General features: G+C 35.3%; 1 protein-coding gene across 8 annotated transcripts in view; it reads left to right on the top strand.

Annotated features, from left to right (window-relative positions):
• Positions 1 to 22,817, top strand: part of TANK (TRAF family member associated NFKB activator) — an 88,798-nt gene that overhangs the window by 47,665 nt on the left and 18,316 nt on the right. For all 8 annotated transcript variants that reach the window (XM_032636987.1, XM_032636990.1, XM_032636986.1 and 5 more), the window contains 2 exons: positions 6,815 to 6,923; positions 8,038 to 8,156. In XM_032636987.1, the coding sequence (XP_032492878.1) occupies positions 6,815 to 6,923; positions 8,038 to 8,156 (228 nt within the window). The remainder of the gene's footprint in view (positions 1 to 6,814; positions 6,924 to 8,037; positions 8,157 to 22,817) is intronic.

Here is a 22,817-nt window from a genome sequence, read left to right as displayed (position 1 = left end):
GCCATAAGGATTGTGCTGTCAGATTGCTTTATTCTAGAGCTAGTCTTGACCCATGTGAAATGTAAACTCTCAAGGCTTATGTTACCTATAAAAGCTTGTAAAACATATTTTAAAGGAATGCATAAAGGCATAACATGCCTTTATTTTACGTACTACTTTATTTTAAAATGCCTTTACTTTCACTTAAGATGTGAATGGCCTCATTATTGTTTACTACTCTTCCTTTTTACCTGTCTTTGCTCCTCAAAACATTTATCTTGGTGTAAAGTGTCGGTAGGAATAAAGTAGTTCACTCTTTTTTTTTTTCTACTGAAGCTACTGGTATTAGAATAAAGGTGCTTCTGGCTGTTTCTGATTGAAGGCTTATTTCTTCTATTGTACATTGTGAGTACTTTGCCATAAACTTGTTTTCCACCTATTAGAATTTAAAATGTTTGTATCCTTTGTTCCAGGCCTTAATTTTCAGAAATATGTCCTGTTAAAACTTTTAGGCAGGTATGCTAGGATATATATTCAAGAAGATTCATTAATAATTAGGAATATTTAAATTATGATACCCATTCAAAGATTATTTTGAGCACCTGCTCAATGTATTGTATCAGGAACTGCTCTAAGTTACTGGGTCTACAATGAGCAGCAGAAATGCTCCCTACTTCATGAAATGGTGGCACAGACTAGTTAAGCAGAGACTAGTCAAACAATCCTGTAAATGTAAAGTTTCAAACTCTGATAAGTATTAGGAAGAAAAGTAAACTGCTTTTAAAATGTCTGTTAGCGATTTGACCTAATTTAGAGAAGACAATTTTTATGAAGTGATTGTGGAAGGACAAGGTTGGGGGGCTTTCCAGGTACAAGCCCCATTCGCCTAAAGAAATGAAAGTATAAGGGAAATAATGCAATGAGAAGAGTCAAGGGCAAGACTTTGTAGAGTTTTAGAGGCCATATTGAAGATTTTTGGTTTTTTATTCTATAATCAGTAGGGAGCCATTTAAGGTTTTTTGAGGGAAGGGGTGGGAGGAGGAAAGAGTGGGTCTTATGATTAGATTTACATTTTGCAAAGAACACTATGGCTACAGTGTAGAGAGTGGATTGGCTGATAGATTTAAGAAGAGCAGTTAGGCTGTTGCAGTAGTTCATTAATGTTGGATGCTTGAACTGTTATGTCTACATTGGAAATGAACAAGTGGATAGATGTGAGAGTATTTAAGATTAAAATTGACACTTGGTGATGGATTGGCAATAGAACAAGTAAATGTCAAGGATGGTCGTAGCTTTCTGGATAAATAGCGGTGCCATGTATTGAGAGAAGGAATACTAGAAAAGGACCGATTTGGTGGGGTTGCAGGGGGTTTGAGGGGTTTGTTAGTTGGAGGGAGGAGATCATCGGATTTGAGTAAGTAAAATTTGAAATGCTTTTTCAGGAGCACTTGACCACATAGATATAGAGTTCAAAGGAGGGTTCTGCTAGAAGGAGAATTTGAAAGTCTGGGAAATAAGCAACCACTGGGAATGAGATTGCCTGAAGGGAGAATATATAGCAAAAGGAGGACCTTGGTAGAGCTAGATAGACTCACATGAGTCTAGCCATGGTGCTTATTTAGGGTCTTGGGCATTGTGGTCAGGCAAACCTGTATTCAAATCCCAGCTCTACTACCTACTGAGAAACCTTGAGCAGGTTATTTTGTAACTCTTTGTGCCTCAGTTTTCTCATCTATAACATGTGGGAAATAATCTCAGAAGGTTAGTTTAAGGATTAAGTGAGATAGAGAAAATAAAGCTCTCTAATTTCTGGAGCATAGTAGTCAGTGAAATGATCATATGATGATAATGTGTTGATGAAAAATTTGGTTGCAAAACAGTTCACATTTTTAAAAAAAGATACATACACATGTACACAGAAGTTTTGAAAGGGCAAATGCCCAAGTGTCAGTAGTAATTACCTCTGAGGAGGAAAGGAGAGCAAAGTAAAGGAAGAGACTGTCACTTTTACTTTGTACATATCTGGGGTTTTGTTATGTTGGTAATGGTGGACATTTTGTTGTTTTTTGCATTGTTTCAACAAACGTGCTACTTTTGTAGTTTTTAACGACAATTTTGTTTCTTAATCATTTCTGAGCCTATTTAGTCTCTTTGTAAACTTTGAACAACCAGAGTTTGTTTTTTTGCTTGACAGAATGTTTTTGATTCAATGGAGATACCACACTGATTTCTTGAAGAGAAGCTTCTGAGTCCTAGATTACAGTGAACTAGAAGGACTGAGAAACTGGCTTAGAGCATGGGGTGGTTGTGTGGTAAGTCTGGTGACAAATTGCCTATGTACAGTGATAATCAGAGCTTTAGTTAATGGACATATGCACTACATGCTATAGTAATAGATATTATGTGGAAACGTTGTTCATTATTACAGGAAAGTAACTAATGTTTGCAAAGAGCTTATTATGTACCATAATAAGCAATCTCCTTCAATCCTGTAAGTAAATATTATTTTCATTTCAAAGTGAAAGAAACCAAGGCTCAAAGAAGTTGAATAAATTAATCAGGACCACAATGCAATATTGTAAAATAAAAATAGTTTACCATTTGGCATGCAGAGAAATTGGTGACAGCACTGTCACTTAATAGTAGATAATCAGATTGATAATCTGATCTGTCAAATTGCAGATCTCCCAGGTGAGTCTTGGTATCAGGAAGGTGGGAGAGGGCAGGGTTTATAACTTCTTAGTTATAGGAGAATATAGCAGAGAATGGTTTAGCAATGAGCTGTGTAAACTATATCTCTGAGTTTTTAATCCTATACCATCTCTTTTTTTTTTAACCTAAAATTGAAGTTGGTTTTTAGTTTACCAAAGTTTCAAGATAAGACAATTAGTTTGTGTCTGAAGTGTTATGTGTTGGAATAATTAATATTTAATTATCTTCCTTCATGAACTGTGGAGCTCCCTATTGAGAGCTTTTGTGGTAGCCAAGCAAATCCTTCAATAAAGCTTTTGTCCTCTTTGTTAATCTTGGAGCAGTTTGAAAGGTTTTTAAACCAAGGCTTTTTCTTTTAATCCATTCAATATTTACTAAAATTTTTATTCTTTCTATACTTAGAGGAAAAGAATGGTATGTCTCAGAATATTGGGATTAGTTCTTGAGGATGAGAAGAGATAATGTTTGACCTATTTAGAGAATTATGGATGACTTAAGGACACTTGAACTTTTTTTCCCATTTAGGAAATACGTGCTTTGGAAACTATGAAAAATGAGAATTTTCAGTATCAGCAGTAGGAAAAAATTCAATTTATAGAACTCTATATTAATATTTATGAAACCCATGAAAACTTGAGCAGCTGTATGTCCAAAATTATAGAGAATATGCTGCCTTAGTTTTGAAGATGGATTGAAATTTTGCCTGGATAAAGGGACATTTCTTAAGATAAGCTTTTTGCTTTATTTATGATAGTCGAGAGTATGTATGGACAACCATTTTTAGTAAATTCAAGATGTGTACTGTATTTAATCACCATTGTTTTAAGTTTTGCTTTTGAACACTGAGAAAGAATACAAAGTACATTCTGGCACCAAGTACCTAAGTACCTGTTTACCTCTTTAGATGCTGATAGACCACTTGTTTTGCTAGTCTTTGGAACTGGAAGGAGTGTCAAATACACAGAAGCCAGAGTCATCTCGGCCAGATGGTGTTTGATACAGATGGATGGTTAGTTGTCATGCAGATCTCCTAGTTGGTAACTTGTTGCTGCCATCTGACTCAAAGAATCATTCACACACACTGGCTGTCAAAAGCATCTTCTCTTCTGTCTGTTTTAGCTGTCATGTCTGTGCTCTGTACAGAAGTGTTGACAAGACATTGCTGTTGTACATTTTCAATGTGGTTGTTAGTGATTTTTCTGTTTTGTTGGGTCTTTGGTAGTGCTGGAATGTACTTGCTTTTTAATTGTACTGTTTTTTTAAAAAAAATACTGTGACAGTGCAACAATTATCTGACCTTTTAAAAAGACTTTTCAGATAGTAAGTTTGTTGACATCTGTTCAGTGAACAAAAGCATTTACTAAAAAGAAAAAGAAACCAAACTTCTTGTTCCTGTTAGTTTCCAAACATAGCAAGTAAACTGAATTCTGCTGGTTATTTCCCAGTTTGATACAGTATCCTCTTCTGGACTTCCCCTCTCATAGCCTTGTGGTCAGAAGCTTTTATACTATTTTCTAAATATGTATTTTCTCTTCTCAAATTAGTACTTTTTTTTCTGATAGTATAAGCTTCCCTTTTTTTCCAAAAAAAGAAAAAGAAAATCTTCAGACATGGCCTTTTTTTTTTGCATCCATCTTCTGAAACTTAATTTCCTTTTGTCTTATTTACCTACTGACCTACTGTCTCTATTTTTCCTATTTTCCTTATAGAAATGTAAGCAAAACCTTATCTCCATTCCTTCAGGTTACTTCTGAAGGCATATCTATTTCTCTTATATTTCCTTATAAAACTTAGTTTATTTATTCGACTAATATTTATTGAGCATCTCAGTGTGTGCTAGGTACTCTGCTGTACTCTGGAGATGGGGTACTCAGGAGAAAATAGTCTCTGCCCTTGAGGAGGTCATAGTCTAAAGGGAAGTCATACATATAAACATTTAGGCTAGACTACTGTAATTGATATAATGTAAGTATGTGGAAAGAACAGTAAAAGAACATGGGTCATTGCTGTTCTGTTTCCCCTGCTATACTTCCAGAGTATTGGTTTTTAAATTATTACAGAATTTGCTTAAGTTTATAAAGTACTTTGTTAAGTTGTTTAAGAAATAGTTCAAAACTTCAACTTGAAATTATTGTTGATCTATAGATTTTTTTTCCAGCTAATGAAAGCATTTTCAGCATTATTCACTTATTGTAATATGTTATATGCAGATGTGCTAAAGTATATTTTTAAGCCAGAAACTAGAAGATGAAAATTACCTGGCAGAGGCTTTCTGAGTTGGTTCCAAAAGAAAATACAAGTCATTTGTTTTTTCATTAAGGTTGGGGGAAAATATATAGTACATGGAGAATGGACTGAGGCTTGAATAACATACATTATTCTGGGCCCGTCTCTAACTTACTAAGTTTTTTTGTACTGGTTACTTAATGCTGGATAGTAGAATATATATAGCTCTCAAAGAATAGTGAATGAATGGGTAATTTTTCGTTGATATTTATGAAAAGCTTTGAGTTCTTTAGAGAAAGTTCTAAATACACAGAAGTAGATAGTACAGACTGTAATATCAGCGTGTTTGCTGATTCCTCAGCCCTGGTGGCTCTGTGTAGCCAGGTAAATTTAAAGTATTACAGAATTTGCATTAGAGGTTTAAACCCTTCTTACAGTCAGCCTACCCACTCTTTCTAGGGGCTTGGACGTAAGTTTATGTAGGAATAAGAAGTCTTATTTGGGGAAGCCTAGCCCTCGACTGGAATTTGGTATCCAAGGTTCTGTTCTCAGACTCCTAGTCATAGGACATATGGTTCAGACAGATTCAAAAGACTCATTCTTTTATTCATTATAATAAAATTTACTTGGATTTTCTTTTAATTGGATTCTTTATTTCTTTTATTTTATTTTTTCAATAAGCATGTACTGAATTCCTCCTATGTGTAAGTTACTTTGCAGAGTTCTATGGGAGTATCAAGTTATATGATACTACCCTCAGGCAACATGCAAAGACAACACACCACTTGGGTTATTTACCAGCTTTGTCAGTTACTCATGTTTGAAGTGTAATACTTATAAAATTTCACCTTTTATTTGGGAAAATGTGGTATTTTGCTTTCATTTCTTAAGCTGATTTACTTTGGGAATCTAGGAACAGCTGTGTATATAAAGAACTTTAGGTTTATAGATCTCTGAAAATAATAGAGCTTCATTAATTTTGAACCTTGATTAAGTATCAATTCAAAATAGTATATTTAGTATCTATTGAAGGACAGTCCAAGATTATTAGAACCCCATTTCATATTTCAAGGAATTTATAATTTAGTCATTTATATGTTCTTCTAGTGATAGAAATTGTTAAAGAATTCTCTATTATTTTTTGGTCATATATTTTTCAGACTTCGTGTTAATTTGATAATTGTAATGGAACGTTTTCAAATTTCAGATTTGCAACATTTGTATCCTCTAATGCAAACTCGTGTTCTTCTTTCATTGCTTAATTCTCACAGCCACTGCAATGAAATAGTAAGGTGAATGGATTAAAAATATAAGGGAAATTGTGGTATTTAAGATATCCACTAGAGATTAACCATGTGTTCTCTTGACTTCTTAAAACTTAATCTTAGAAGTTTCTGATCAATGTATTTTATAATTTGTACATGTCCCTTTGATTTTCATAGTGTTTTAGCTATAGCTACTTCCTTTGTGTTTTTGTACTCTAAAAGTAAATTCAAAAGTGTGTTTATTTAAAAGACATGAAATCTTAACTTTTTAAAGTTAGTGGGTATTTTTATAGAATAACTTTAATATCCATTTTGTCATTCATGCTTTTTTTGTTATTATTAAGGATTAAATTCTAAATTATAATTTTTATCCAAGGAACTATACATTGAACTCTTAACTGAAATTTAAGAAGATTTTTAAAATTTTACAGTGTTTAAAGCATTTTAAATCACTTATGTGTAATGATTATAAATGCGTTATTGGATCCTATTTTTAGCTCATAAATAAATGCTCCAGTACCTGGGAAATGGCAATATGGGTAACTCATATCTATATGTAATTATTAAGGGGCAGTAAATGTATGTACATGTCTGTCAGTAAATATCAGGCTAACTGGTTTTTATGTCAGCAGACTGAGAACTATGAGCAGAGAATACATGAGCAACAGGAACAGCTGTCACTTCAACAAACTATTATTGACAAGCTAAAATCACAGTTACTTCTTGTGAATTCCAGTCGAGGTATGTTCATGTTAAATTTTTATTTATTTCTTAAACCTCTGGGAGAAAAGAAAGATGGAAGTTAAGTTTTTCTATTTTATTTCTCCATTGTTTTACAGTAGTTCTGATATTTTAATAACTGTGGTACAGTTATGTTTATTTAAGAAATGAACAGTTGCAGGAAATGGGAAAATGGACATTCACATATATTATCTGGTGGAACTCTTAAGTTGATAAAACTTCCTAGAAGACAATTTGTCAATAAATAGCAAAAGCTTTTAAAATGTCTGTGCCTTTTAAACCAAAAATTTAAGTCCTAAGAATATATCATAAGAAGATATTTCTTTAAGTACTCAAGGTATATATGCAAGGATGCTCATCACAGTATAATTTCTAATAATGGAAAACTAGAAATAAATGTTCAACAGTCAAATTACAGTCATTTGTGTAGTGAACAGCTACGTAGCCAAGAAAAGTGATAATAGGTGTTCAGTTACAAACGTGAGACATATTCATGACATATGGCAAACTGAGCAAAGCAAGATAAAAAAATAAATGTAATTTTATCTATGCAAAAAAAAAAGATTCTTTTTTGAATTTATATGTATTGGAAAAGAAAAATTCTGATAAAATATAAACCAAAATGTTAACAGGAATAATTCACAGATAATAAAAACTGTGGGTAGCTTTTATTTTTTTATTCTTTTCAGCATGTCTGCATTTTCTCATTTTTTAATAATAAGCATAGAGTATTATGCAAATAATTATCATAAACAAGAAATGCATACCTGAAAATATGACTTAAATAAAAGTTTAATTACATTGCTGATGATAAGATACAAAGAACATACTTCTAGTTTTCTAAATTCTACATATTTTATATACTACTGATACTGGAAGAGTAGGGGTTTTGTGCATTTAGTGGGAATGAAAGTAAAAAAATATGAATCAAATATGCCAAAATCTAAATGGGCAAATTGTCAAAGTAACTATTATCTAAAGAATTTTTTAAATTCATAGTTTAAAATCTCTACTCTTTAAAATTAGGGATTTGGGTTTGTATTCTTTTTACTTTTCCAGGTGGTACCAAAAACAAGGATTTCCCACTTATGTCTAAGAGGTTTTTGTCTTACAGATAACAATTATGGCTGTGTTCCCCTGCTTGAGGACAGTGAAGCAAGGAGGAATAATTTGACTCTGGATCAGCCACATGATAACGTAAAATCACGAATACCAAAAGAAAAAGAATCAAAGGTAGACTGCGCTGCCAGTTTATTCCCTAAAGGAAATAAATGAGAAATCGGGCTTCTTGAATTATTTAGTCAGTATTCTGTCACATTTGGGATGGGCAGGAACGGTGGAGAAAGTGGATAAGATTCTTTTCAACCCTAACACTGCTGTTGCAAGAATCAAAATTTAAATGGTGGTACATAACACATCTTCCCCATTTTATTTTCCTGAAATGGATCCACCACTGGAATTCTAAACAGAAGTTCTCTATATACAAACAAGTAACTTACATGTTCCTAAATATATTTGAAGCACTATTTCCAAGTAAAATAAAGACTTAAATTTCCTATTTCCTAGTATTCTCTTTTCTATCTCACAGGTGTTTACCAATGAAATAAAAGATTTTACATAGAAAGAAATAAGATAGTAAGACACAGATGATTCTGGGCTAGAAAATAGTATTCTATTTTTAAATGTTTAATTAAAAAACAAAATCTGCCTACCTAGCTTAAGCAAAAGTCTTCATTGAAGCAATATAAAAAGGAATATTGCATATCTGCAGAGAGATGTGTACAAAGATGTTCATGGTACATTGGTTAGAAACAACCTAAACATCCGTCAGTAGCAGAATGGTATATCTTTACAATTAAACATTTTAGAAAAATTAAACTAAATATTTATATATTAATATACCTAGATTTCAAAAGCAATGTTGAGTAAAAAATGGAAATTTCAAAATGAAAAAATGGGAATAATTTATTTAGATTTTTTTAAATATAAAACATTATGATATCATTTATAAAAATATAAATGTGTAGTAGAAGTATAAAAACGTATGCAGGAAGGGTATTCTTTAGAAAAATGAAGGTGGGGAGAAAAGAGACTGATTCTGGGAAAGGAATAAAGAGGGCTTCAGGTATATCTGTAACTTTTCTGTTTTTAAAGAGAAGTTCTGAAGAAAATATGGCAGAATCTTAATGCTGGTTAAATCAGGGTGGTCGAGATACAGATGTATATTGTATTATTCTCCATACTTTTCTGCATCATTGGAATTTTATGTTTAAAAATGAATTTTTTTAATGAGATGAATTGTGTTTTAGTGAGATGAAACAGCTCTTGAGTGAAATAATATCTCCTAACAAATGAGGACACTTAACAACCACAAGACAATTAAGTCAAGAGTGCTATATTTATTTATTTATTCCCTTCTAAATCAGGTAGGAGATTTTGACTTTGTGTGTCAAGGTTATTCAGTTACTTATCCCATAACTAATATCTTAACTTGTTTTTATTTAACATCAAATCTGAGAAATCCAGTTTGACAGTTCCCTATAAATAAAAATTTTAGAATGAAAAATTCCCTACAGTATCTCCCAGTTCATATTTCTTTATTTAGAATCATTATTGGTTTTTTTATTTGAATCATTCAGCTCTCTTCACCCCCACTGCAATTTCCGTTTATCTAAAACTGCTAGTAAACACAAGAAACTGTGCCACTGGAACATGTTCAGGTTTATTTTGCAAAAGACAAAATTCAGAAACAGTGATTCTGAGTTTTAGAATACAATTTTGTGATAGAGCCTATTATAGTACATTTTAAAATCATTGAACTACTATAAAATGCTGACATTAATTTAGTGCTTAAGTAAATAACATTTGCAGACCATTTTCCTGTTTCAGAGACTTCTAAATGTCATGATTTATCATCAATTTTTAGTCAAAATTCTTATATTTATTCCAATTATAACATTTCTCTGAAAATAATAAAATATCTGCAGTTCAAGTACATAGAAAGTATTTTTGAAAGTAGCAGTCTTGATTAGAACAAAGGGGATAATGTGAAAGGCTGTAAGATATATTAATAATTTAGTTTATTTTGAATTTGGATAATTTGTCATTATGAAAGTTTTAGAGTTTGTCAATTAGTGTTCAAAGAGAACCTTCAAACAGATTTCTTTTTAAAATTACGTTTGTTTTAATTTTGTAAGATGTCTTTATGTCTCATATATATATCTGAACAGCTGGGCTGAAATTAAGTGTAAGTAACAGAAATCATGTCAAAGGTAGCTTATTTCCAAAAAATTAATAATGTTGCATCAATTATAACCTTATTTGTTGACAGACCATAAGAGGGAAAAATATAAAGCTCCAAGTAGGAAATAAATCTAAATTCAGTGAGTTCTCTTAATTATCTTTACTAACAGGGGAAAGATTTATTTGACAGCTACGTACTTAACTCTTCAAATAGCTCAACTCAATCTTTTTGTACTATAATAAAAATTAGCAGTTTTATATTTCAGTTTTCTAATCTTCCTTTATATATCTAGAGCCAAAATGCTAATGAGCACTAAACATATAAAGGATTAAAGAGAATAAATATATTCTAAAAGAATGGATAAATTGGATTTATTGAGTATTCAAGAGCTGGCTATATATATGCGTTACAAAAATTAGTCCTAATTTAGAAAAATACTGGCCAATTGAAATTAAAATCTTTTCCATTGGCATATATGTTGATCTGAGCTAATTAAATTATAATTAAATACACTTGTAGGTAATACAATTGAAATCCTTTCCTGAAGGAGTTTGACTGGCATGGATATCATTAAGGTTTTTCCAAAATGAAAAAATTCCATATTGGTTGCTTGCAATTTTGTCAAAGTATGCATGTATACACAAGACAAAACCTAGAAGGTAGTATGCAGAAATGGCTAAGATAATGGCACAATTTTCTGTTTTCAATCTTTTATTTTATTAGCCTTCTCAAAAACTAATTGATTTTATTTTTTTTACTGAAGTATAGTTAATTTACAACATTATGTTAATTTCTGCTGTACAGCAAAGTGACTCAGTTATACATATATATATATTCTTTTCCATTATGGTTTATCATACTGAATATAGTTCTCTGTGTCATGAAAAACTTAACTGATTTTAGAAATTACATTCCCAATCAGTTGGCCTAGCCTCTGTAATGAATTAGTGAGTTAATAGAAACGTTTTGAACCAACAACAGAAGGAGGCTACTGCTAACTACTCACAGTCCTTTCCTCCTCCTATTTGGTGGGTAGTTTGAGAACTGTTTACCTTGTTTGGGACTTGGATAGGTTATTTGAAAAGGGAAAGACCCCCAGACATTATGGCAAATGGCAACTATGGCTGCCTTGGAAAATGAGACACATAGAGTGGAGGAAAAAGGAATATGTTGAGGGAAAAGAGGACCTTTTAGAAAATTGTATTTGAGAAACGTGAAACGTATAGTTTAGTCTGTTCATAGAAATCCTACACAAAGAGCATGCAAGAGTCCTTTGATTTCTAAAAGGACATAAAAAAGTCAAGGTCGCAGAACCTGTGTCATTGGATGACCCTTAGTATTCTGCTTGTAGTTTAGTGACATTAGAGGAGAAGTACTCAGTTTAATGGAAAACTTGAGTTTTACCTCTTGTACACCACTGTAGTTTGTACAGTATTTCTTGTTGAGATAGGATTCATTGTATTATCTATCATATAACAAAGTACCGGGCTTCCCTGGTGGTGCAGTAGCTGAGAGTCCGCCTGCCGATGCAGGGGAAATGGGTTCGTGCCCCGGTCCAGGAAGATCCCACATACCACAGAGCGGCTAGGCCGCTGCTGAGCCCGCGTGTCCGGAGCCTGTGCTCCGCAACGGGAGAGGCCACAACAGTGAGAGGCCCGCATACCGCAAAAACAAAAAAAACAAAACAAAGTACCCCAAATTTACCCCAATATATAGCAACAACTATTTATTAATCACTTTTTGTGGGTCAGAAATTCAGAAGTGACTTAGCTGGGTAGTTCTGATTCAGGATCTTATGTGATTGAAGTCAGAATGTGGCCAAGGGCTTCCAGTCACCTGAAAGCTTAACGGTGGTTGGAGGATCCACTTCCAAGATGGCTCACTCCAAGATGGCTGTTGGCAAGATACCTCACCACATGGGCCTCTCATCACAGTGTGCCAGCTATCTTCCTCAGAGTAACAAAGAAAGAGATCCAAGAGAGCAAGGAGGAAGCCACAGTGCTTTCTACAAGCTAGTCTCTAAAATCACACCTTTGCTTCCACTTTATTCTGTTCATTAGAAATAAGTCACTAAGTGCTCCAGAGATAAAATAAGTTCTTCTTGAAAAAAAAAAAGATTATCAAAGATTTTGTAGACATACTGTATTTGAAAGCATCACAGGGGGACTTCCCTGGTGGTCCAGTGGTTAAGACTCCACGCTCCCAATGCAGGGGGCCCGGGTTTGATCCCTGATCAGGGAACTAGATCCCACATGCCACAACTAAAAGAGCCCGCATGCCACAACTAAGACCCAGCACAGCCTAAATAAATAAATATTTTTAAAAATAAAAATAAAAGCATCACAGGGATTGTTGATTGTGGTATACAGAAGAGGGTACCAAAAGATCAAGGGTGTGCGTGGGGGCAGCATAGTACATCATTTACCATATGATAAATATTAATGAGAGTTAAAGGAACCTGGCAGAATTTAATAATGAATTTGACTCACCTGAATCCTATTGTTATTCATCTCAGAGGAAAGAAATAATCATAGCTTATTATCTTGAGAATAATTTCAAAAATTCTAATATGAATATAGACTTTCCAGAGGAGATTAGCTGAGCAGTGCTTTAGAGCACCAAGAAACTGTCACATGTTATTACTTTAAAAGTTAAAAATTGTAAGAAATCAAATAATACAAAAATGCATACACTTATTCTTGGCAAAGACTACTATCTTGTTTGCAGGACACCATTGTCAGACATAGTAACATATGTCATGATAGCAGTTATTATTTAGCAAATTTTCTATTTTAATATAAATACAAATTCTGAGAAGGGATTGAACCCAGGCCCCCCTGCAGTGGAAGCGCAGACTCCTAACCACTGGACCGCCAGGGAGTTCCCCTGGATCATTTTTATGATCTTGGAAACGAGATTTTTTTATAATACGGCTCTGGGAGCCACTTCAGTTGCAAACTAAATGCTACCCTAAGTGTGTAGGGTGTGACAAAAGATTTTGTCATCTTTCTATCCCTTTTTTTGTGTGGAAGTTATACAAAAGTCTAGAGTGTTTTGACACAAGAAAATATAGAGAGCAAAAATGTAGAATACATAAAAGAATTTAGTGATGTTGGTAAATTTTCTTCACTCATTCATTCAATAACTCTAAACTGCCCTCTGATTTAATAACCAATATAGACGTTATTGAATGTTATAAAGTTTTTTCAGATTCTAGGATCCGAGATACAAAGTATATATTATATGAGTTTATTTGAACTTTTAATTATTTAGAGACCATGTGTTCATGTGTATAGAGATGTTTTTATGCTTTATTTCTGATTTTCTATATATAATTTATTCTTTATACATCTTTTTTCATCTGAGTTATATGCTTTAAACAAAAGTTTAAAAGTACAAAGAATGGGTCTTCCCTGGTGGCACAGTGGTTGAGAGTCAGCCTGCCGAAGCAGGGGACACAGGTTCGTGCCCCGGTCCGGGAAGATCCCACATGCCATGGAGCGGCTGAGCCCGTGAGCCATGGTTGCTGAGCCTGCGCATCCGGAGCCTGTGCTCCGCAATGGGAGAGGCCACAACAGTGAGAGGCCCGCGTACCGCAAAAAAAAAAAAAAAAAAAATACAAAGAATGCAGTTGTTACTGAAAGATGCCAGTTAGACAGTTGGCAGATTTCTAATGTAGCTATCATTGTGATTAGATCAGCAGATACATGGTAGCTTTGAGGAGCAGGAAAGATTTTATAGGTTTAGAATAGTAAAACAGTAATGGAGCTGTGGAGCTGCCATCAGTGCTAACATTAAGGAAGTAGGATGTGCTGTACCTGTCAATTGCAAGTAAACATAGAAGCTCTGATATGTTTGAAGAAAGCTGATGTCTAAAAATTCACTTGTCAGTCAGTTAGACAAGTTTTGGGGTTTTTTTTAACATCTTTATTGGAGTATAATTGCTTTACAATGGTGTGTTAGTTTCTGCTTTATAACAAAGTGAATCAGCTGTGCATATACATATATCCCCATATCCCCTCCCTCTTGCATCTCCCTCCCACCCTCCCTGTCCCACCCCTCTAGGTGGTCACAAAACACCGAACTGATCTCCCTGTGCTATGCGGCTGCTTCCCACTAGCTATCTATTTTACATTTGGTAGTATATATAAGTCCATGCCACTCTCTCACTTCATCCCAGCTTACCTTTCCCACTCGCCGTGTCCTCAAGTCCATTCTCTACATCTGCGTCTTTATTCCTGTCCTGCCCCTAGGTTCTTCAGAACCATTTTTTGTTTGTTTGTTTGTTTTTTTAGATTCCATATATATGTGTTAGCATGTGGTATTTGTTTTTCTTTTTCTGGCTTCACTCTGTATGACAGACTCTAGGTCCATCCACCTCATTACAAAATACTTAATTTCATTTCTTTTTATGGCTGAGTGGACAAGAAGTATTTATTGAACTCCTTCTATTTTCCCAGTCTTGCTAGTCCTTGATAGGAATACAAAAAAAAAAAAAAAAAAGAATAAGATCTTTCCCCTTTAAGGAGCTACAATCTGGTTGGGGAAACAAAATTTGGAGACCCAAAGCAATTAGCAAGCAAATTAAAAGACAATGTGAAGTCCTAATTACATGACAAAATGAAATCCTAATTATCATTTTATGGTACAGATAAAACATATAGGACCTTAATTTAAAAATAAAAATTCCCAGTGAGCTGAAGGTAGGCTTGATCAGGCACTCAACATTTAGTTTAAGTAGGGGAAAGAAAACAAATTCTTAACTTGCTTATGTGGTAGTATATGCATAGATATGTAAACTTAAATTTTGTGCAGCATTTTAATAGAAAAAGAATAATCTCTAGGCAAGAACCCATATTATTCCAGGCTACTTTGGAGAACATTAAATAAACTGAAAGCTAAAACTGAGGGTTTTGGGGGCTTCCCTGGTGGCACAGTGGTTGAGAGTCTGCCTGCCAATGCAGGGGACACGGGTTCGTGCCCTGGTCCGGGAAGATCCCACATGCCACGGAGCGGCTGGGCCCGTGAGCCATGGCTGCTGAGCCTGCGCATCCGGAGCCTGTGCTCTGCAACAGGAGAGGCCACAACAGTGAGAGGCCCGTGTACCGCAAAAAAATAAAAAATAAGAATAAAACTGAGGGTTTTGAAAGAGCAATTTCATTTACTATAACTTTTTTAAATTACATAATCATGACTTCAGAGGAGAGAGTGCTTCTTTTTGTTTCCTTATTCTTTATTTTTGTTTCTTTATTCTGTAGACGGTTCTTCAGTGAAAGGCATTTGCCCATGGTGTACTCCTCCAGTTATTATATATGACAGTTTTGGCAGACACTGTATGAACTTTAAGTTGTTCTGCTGTCAGCCTTCTGTAGCTTATAAAATCCTAGCCTCACAAATCTAGGTCTTGGATGACATCTCCATCCATGAACTGTTCCTATCTCATATACTCTGGACTTCAGGAGCACCACCTACTTAGGGATCTCCATCTGAGTTTCAGGCCCCCATAGCTTCTTTCAACATCTAGATACTTTCTCTACTGCAAGTCTCTTAAACTATATTTATTTATAGGTTAGGTTTATTGTCAGGTACCTGGTTTCATATACATTGTAAATGCTTTAAAATAGAGTATCGTGTACAGGTATATGATAAAAACACCTGTTTTTAAATATGTTTTTATTATTTGAACAAAAGTTAGAAATTATATTATTAGTCAAGATATGTAACTATCAAGTGATTTCCTTGGCAAAGTAAAATATGGTTTACATTACCAAAACGCATAGTACCTTTCCTGAGAGAGGAACTTTAAAAAAAATATGACTGCTTATGTTCTCACCTTTGTATTACTCACCTTTGTAAAAAACAACAAAAAAAATGTATCCCTATATTCCTTTAAGGCTCGATTCTTTCTTTTCACCATCTCTTATTAGATAGACATGCCCATTGTACAATGGCACATGACAGCCTAGCCTGGGGATTACAGAGGATTGGAGAAAACGTGTGTATGTAGCAACTTACCTTCTTGGTCAGAGCAAATGTGCCATTCCCCCTGGTTTTGTTTTTAGAGATTGGATCAAATATACCTTCTTTTTATATGTAACACTTCTATATTACTTTTCTCTGGAGATTAGTCTTTGTTTATAGACTCTCTGGTAGAATAATAATTAGAAGGAAAAAAGTTATTCAACAAGTTTATTCATTAAAATTCATAGTTTTCCCCAAGGTGTCATAATAAATATATCACAAACTCTAAGAAAATTGATATCCAAATCATTTTAATGTTTACATTGAAGCTTCTGTTGTAGAAATTGTTTCCAAATCTGAATTATTAATTCATTCTAACTCTTTCCTGTTTTGAGTCTCTGGTTTTGTTTTTGTTTTTTTTATTGAAGTATTGTTGATTTACAATGTTGTGTTAGTTTCTGGTGTATAGCAAAGTGATTCAGGTATATATACATATTCTTTTTCATGTTCTTTTCCATTATGGTTTATTACAGGATATTGAATATAGTTCCCTGTGCTATACAGTAGGACTTTGTTATTTATCTATTTTTTATATAGTAATTTGTATCTGTTATTCCCAAATACCTAATTTATCCCTCCCCCACCCCCTCTCCCCTTTGGTAACCATAAGTTTGTTTTCTATGTCTGTGAGTCTGTTTCATAAATAAGTTCATTTGTGTCATATTTTAGATTCCACATATAAATGTTATATGGTATTTGTCTTTCTCTTTCAGACTTACTTCACTTAGTATGATAATCTCTAGGTCCATCCACGTTGCTGCAAATGACATTATTTCATTCGTTTTTATGGCTGAATAATATTCCATTGTGTATATATACAACATTTTCTTTATCCATTCATCTGTTGATGGACATTTAGGTTGCTTCCATGTCTTGGCTATTGTAAATAGTGCCACAGTGAACATTGGGGTGCATGTATCTTTTTGAATTATGGTTCTCTCTGGATATATGCCCAGGAGTGGGATTGCTGGATCATATGGCATCTCTCTCTCTTTTAGCTTTTTAAGTAACCTCCATACTGTTTTCCGTAGTGGCTGCAGCAATTTACATTCCCACCAACAGTGTAAAAGGGTTCCCTTTTCTCCACACCCTCTCCAGCATTTGTTACTTGTAGACTTTTTTTTTTTTTTTTTTTTTGCGATACGCGGGCCTCTCACTGCTGTGGCCTCTTCCGTTGCGGAGCACAGGCTCCGGACGCGCAGGTTCAGCGGCCATGGCCCATGGTCCCAGCCGCTCCGCGGCATGTGGGATCTTCCCAGACCGGGGCACGAACCCGTTTCCCCTGCATCGGCAGGCAGACTCTCAACCTTTGCGCCACCAGGGAAGCCCACTTGTAGACTTTTTAATGATGGCCATTCTCATCAGTTTGAGGTGGTACCTCACTGTAGTTTTGAATTGCATTTCTCTAATAATTAGCAATGTTGAGCATCTTTTCATGTGCCTGGTGGCCATCTTACCTATTCTTTGGTTAAATGTCTATTTTGGTCTTCTGCCCATATTTTGATTGGGTTTTTTTTTTTTTTTCTATTACTGAGTTGTATGAGCTATTCGTATATTTTGGAAATTAAGCCCTTGTTGGTCGCATCATTTGCAAAGATTTTCTCCCAGTCTGTAGGTTGTCTTTTCATTTTTTTTATGCTTTCCTTTGCTTTGCAAAAGCTCATAAGTTTGATTAGGCCCCATTTGTTTATTTTTGCTCTTATTTCTATTTCCTTGGGAGACTGACCTAAGAAAACATTGGTATGATTTATGTTGGAGAATGTTTTACCTATGTTCTCTTCTAGGAGTTTTATGGTGTCATGTCTTATATTTAAGTCTTTAAGCCATTTTGAGTTTATTTTTGTGTATGGTGTGAGGGTGTGTTCTAACTTCATTGATTTCTATCTAGCTTTCCCAGCACCACTTGCTGAAGAAACTGTCTTTTCTCCATTGTATATTCTTGCCTCCTTTGTCAAAGATTAATTGACTGTAGTGTGTGGGTTTATTTATGGGCTCTCTATTCCGTTCCATATGTCTGTTTTTGTGCCAATACCATGCTGTTTTAATTACTGTAGCTTTGTAGTATTGTCTGAAGTCTGGGAGGGTTATACCTCCAGGTTTGGTCTTTTTCCTCAGGATAGTGTTGGCAATTTTGGGTCTTTTATGTTTCCATATAAATTTTAGGATTGTTTGTTCTAGTTCTGTGAAAAATATCGTGGGTAATTTGATAGGGATCACATTAAATCTGTAGATTGCTTTGAGTAGTATGGCCACTTAAACAATATTAATTTTTCTAATCCAAGAGCATGGAATATCCTTCCATTTCCTTGAATCATCTACAGTGTCCTTTATCAGTGTTTTGTAGTTCTCAGCTATAAGTCTTTTCACCTCCTTGCTCAGATTTATTTCTAAGTATTTTATTTATTTTTGGATGCAATTTTAAAAAATATATATTTATTTATTTATTGGCTGTGTTGGGTCTTCGTTGCTGTACACGGGCTTTCTCTAGTTGCGGCAAGCAGGGGCTACTCTTTGTTGCGGTGTGCGGGCTTCTTATTTCAGTGGCTTCTCTTTGCTGCAGAGCACAGTCTCTAGGCACACGGGCTGCAATAGTTGTGACACGCGGGCTCAGTAGTTGTGGCTCGTGGTCTCTAGAGCACAGGCTCAGTAATTGTGGCACACGGGCTTAGTTGCTCCATGGCATGTGGGATCTTCCTGGACCAGGGCTCGAACCTGTGTCCCCTGCATTGGCAGGCAGATTCTTAACCACTGCGCCACCAGGCATGTGCCCTTGATGGGATTTTAAAAGGGATTGTTCTTTTACTTTCCATTTCTGATACTTCATTGTTAGTGTAAAGAAATGCAACAGATTTCTGTATGTTAATCTTGGTGAGTCTCTGTTTTTTAATTTAATACATAATTTTAGTTTTTGTTTTGTTATTATACTAGAAATAATTTTTGAGGGGAGAAGAAAATGAGAAGTGGCATATCACTTTTTAAATCCTCTTCCCTGGCTTCTAAGAAGATTTAAATAGCTCTAATATGGTATTTCTCCCCTTATTTCCCCTTTCTGTACCCTTTCTCACATTTCCCATTTTTCTTTTTTCTACTCTTCTCCAGAGCCCACTAAACAGAGTTACTGTATTCTGTTCTTCCGTGATTTATCTTGACCAAGGCCTGAAAGGCTGTTTTTTCAACCTCAGTAGGTTGGGGCTAGCCCTCCAAATCAATCTAGTTTCTCTTATTAATATATTACGATCTGTCATCCTAAAAGTTCTCAAAATCTGTTTTAAAGATATTTGTTTCTTCATACTTCCCTGGCGGTCCAGTGGTTAAGACTCTGCACTCCCAGTGCAGGGGGTGAAGTTTTGATCCCTGGTCAGGAAACTAAGATCCCACATGCCGCATGGCGTGGCCAAAAAAAAAAAGATATTTATTTTTTGGTTAGAAATGCTTTTTGCATTTGATCTGTTGTGATATGTTGTGGTGGGTGGTTTGGAGGGGGGGTTGTGGGGGTTTTTGTTTTGTTTGTTTGTTTGGTTGGATTACATGAAGAAAATCCAGCTTCACACAGATACATAGTTGGGAAAGGGAAGAGTATTTTAATAACCTTTTTAGAAATTGTAGATATTTTCCTTTGATACTATACCAAAACTTGGCAAGTGGTAATTTCTTTGTTAGCTGCAGTATGAAAGCTGAAACCAGTGAACTCTTCTGGTACATTAAAAGCCATTGGTCTGTCTTGTACTTCGAATGCGTCTTTTACTTATGTATGATTTTGTAGCATCATGAATTGGTCATTTGGAAAATACCGGTTCAGGGAGCTATGCACAGCTTCCAAATATTGACTTATTTCATGACATAATATTTTAACTCACATTTAACATCATCACTGATCTCATCAGAAAAGTCTTTATACTGGGCAGCTGTCAAGATTATTATAACAGAAGTTTTCCAAAATTTGCACTTGAAAACTTAAATTTTTTCGTAAACAACAAATCTTTTCAGTTGTTTTCCTTAAAGTGGGAAGCTAGCTTCATTTGCTTTTGAGAAAATGTCTGAATAACCATAACTTGCATGATAATCATGCTTTCAAGTGAAAATGGCATTCCATTAAAAAAGTGACTAGTTCAACTTGCAGCTCGAACACTTGAACAAGTGCTTTTCCCCCTGTACTTCAGTATGAAATAGAAGTCCTTTGTGTATATTTCACATTTTGTCACACAGAATACTAAAAAATGTTAGCTTGGGATCAAAATTCAATAAAATTAATAGTTTTTACTGTGTCATCATCAAGGATATTCTTAGGTGAAACTGGCTTCCTTTTTGATCGAGTATACAGCATTGAAGAATACAATGAGTGCAGTTTGGTAACATGGCCTTGGTCATACTCAGGCACCAGCAGTTTTACTCACCATTGCTTTTGTATCATCAGTATAAATGCCAACACAGTAAAAAAAAAAAAAAAGGCAAATAATATTTAATACTATTGTGACAGTTGTTGACCCCATGAGTTTCAGGGTCTGGGGTTTGATTTTACCCTACCTACAAGCTAATAAGTTATAACTTCATGGATGCTGGAAGAAGACATGAGGCTCCTGGATCAGAGTAAAAAAGGTCTCTGTTATTTATAGAACAGCAAGCAGCTAGAGCATTATATTTGCATTGGTCTCATGGTGGGGGACACAGGGTGGACCCAAATGGATGCCTGCGCATGCAACGGGTCGCATTATGCTGTTAAAAGATGGTGTAGTGCCTGATGCATTTCTTGAGCTATTCCACAGAACCCTAGACTTGTGAAATGTTGCATAGTATGTATTCTTCGTGGTAATTTTTAAAGGCATAAGAATGTATTATAGGATCCAAAATCAACAGTAAGAAAACTACTTAGCGGGAATTCCCTGGTGGTCCAGTGGTTAGGACTCCACACTTTCACTGCTGAGGGCCCAGGTTCAATCCTGGTTGGGGAACTAAGATACCGCAAGCTACGTAACGTGGCCAAAAAGAAAAAAAAAAAACTACTACTTAGCTTCATTTTACCATAGAATCTCTAGCTAGCACTTTTCCCAATATTGTATTTTAACAACTCTTATTATTTGTAGTCCCCTTTAAGATATTGCTAGAATTTGATGGGGGAGAGATGGGGAGGACATACCTAATTTATCATTTGCACGTAATATGCTGTGTTCTTTCAGTGTCTTTGTTGCTTGCTTAAGGCACTCTTGCCATGTTATGAAAGCTTTTTTACCTGAAAGATATTTTTTCTTTGCCAATTAGACATCTTTCCATACACTTGATACTCGGCTCTAAGATAACTAGATAGATCCTAGAATCCTGATAAAACTATTGTAAGGTAGTTTCCAGGCATTCTGTAAGTCATTAAACTATGATTTTTTTTTCTTCTCTGATAAGTTCCTTTTGGAAAACCAAATAATTCCGAGATGGGTATCTTTTGTTTTCTCTCTCCTGTTATGCTTATCAATAGTGGTGTGATTTTTATACTCCTTATTAGATGGGTTTACCCACCGTTATTACTACCTCTAATTGCTCTTAACTATTTAACATTAAGGCAGCATGTTTCCCTCTACATTTCATCCAAATAATGATGTGCAGGAGGTCACTGACTTGTCCAGATTCCCTGAAAGTGTCACCTAGAATGTATTCCTGCTGGATGGCCAGTGGCCACAGTAAATGTTGCTTTCCTTCTTGCTGCTGCTGATTTGAACATTTTCTCTTCCTCCTCTTTCCCCATGCTGCAGCCACAGAATCCCTGTTCTTGTCCCCGGCTCTTGTTTCTCATCTTGTCCTGAGGACAGAGTGAAAACTTTTTAATAAAGCTGAATCTAAAACTCTCCCTTCGGGACTTCCCTGGTGGCACAGTGGTTGAGAGTCCGCCTGCCGATGCAGGGGACATGGGTTCGTGCCCCGGTCCGGGAATATCCCACATGCCGCGGAGCGGCTGGTCCTGTGAGCCATGGCCGCTGAGCCTGCGCGTCCGGAGCCTGTGCTCCGCAACGGGAGAGGCCGCAGCAGTGAGAGGCCCGCGTACCGCAAAAAAAAAAAAAAAAAACAAAAAACCCAAAAACTCTCCCTTCTACTTTTTTGATAAATGTCCATTTCTCTTTTACATGAAGAAGATAATAGATCTTTATAGTTAGTTGTTTTTACTAAGTTTTTTCTTGGCAAAGTAAAAAGTTGGTAGCCCTTTATCAGACCCCTAGTTTTGTTTTGAGTTTTGCTATTCTAGGAATGCTTAATCTCAGTTTCTTTAAGGTTTTATCTTTCCCTAAGATTTTTTTATTTTAAGGAGAATGGCCTTGCATCAACAAAGGAAAATGAAGATTAGAAGTGTGAACCAGATTTGAGGAAAAGGTGATTGGGTTTTTAAAAAATTTTTTTTAATATTTATTTTTATTTATTTATTTATTTATGGCTGCATTGGGTCTTCGTTGTGGCGCAGGCTCTTTGTTGCGGTGCGTGGGCTTCTGTCTAGTTTTGGCACGCAGGCTCTCTAGTTGAGGTGCATGAGCTTAGTAGTTGTGGTGCGTGGGATAGTTGCCCCGCGGCATGTGGGATCTTAGTTCCCTGACCAGGGATCGAACCCACGTCCCCTGCATTGTAAGGCGGATTCTTTACCACTGGACCACCGG

The sequence above is a fragment of the Phocoena sinus genome, chromosome 7 (genome assembly GCF_008692025.1).
Source record: "Phocoena sinus isolate mPhoSin1 chromosome 7, mPhoSin1.pri, whole genome shotgun sequence".
Classification (NCBI taxonomy): domain Eukaryota; kingdom Metazoa; phylum Chordata; class Mammalia; order Artiodactyla; family Phocoenidae; genus Phocoena; species Phocoena sinus.
The sequence above is the reverse complement of the archived record's forward strand: the minus strand, read 5'-3'. Positions and strand labels throughout refer to the sequence as shown.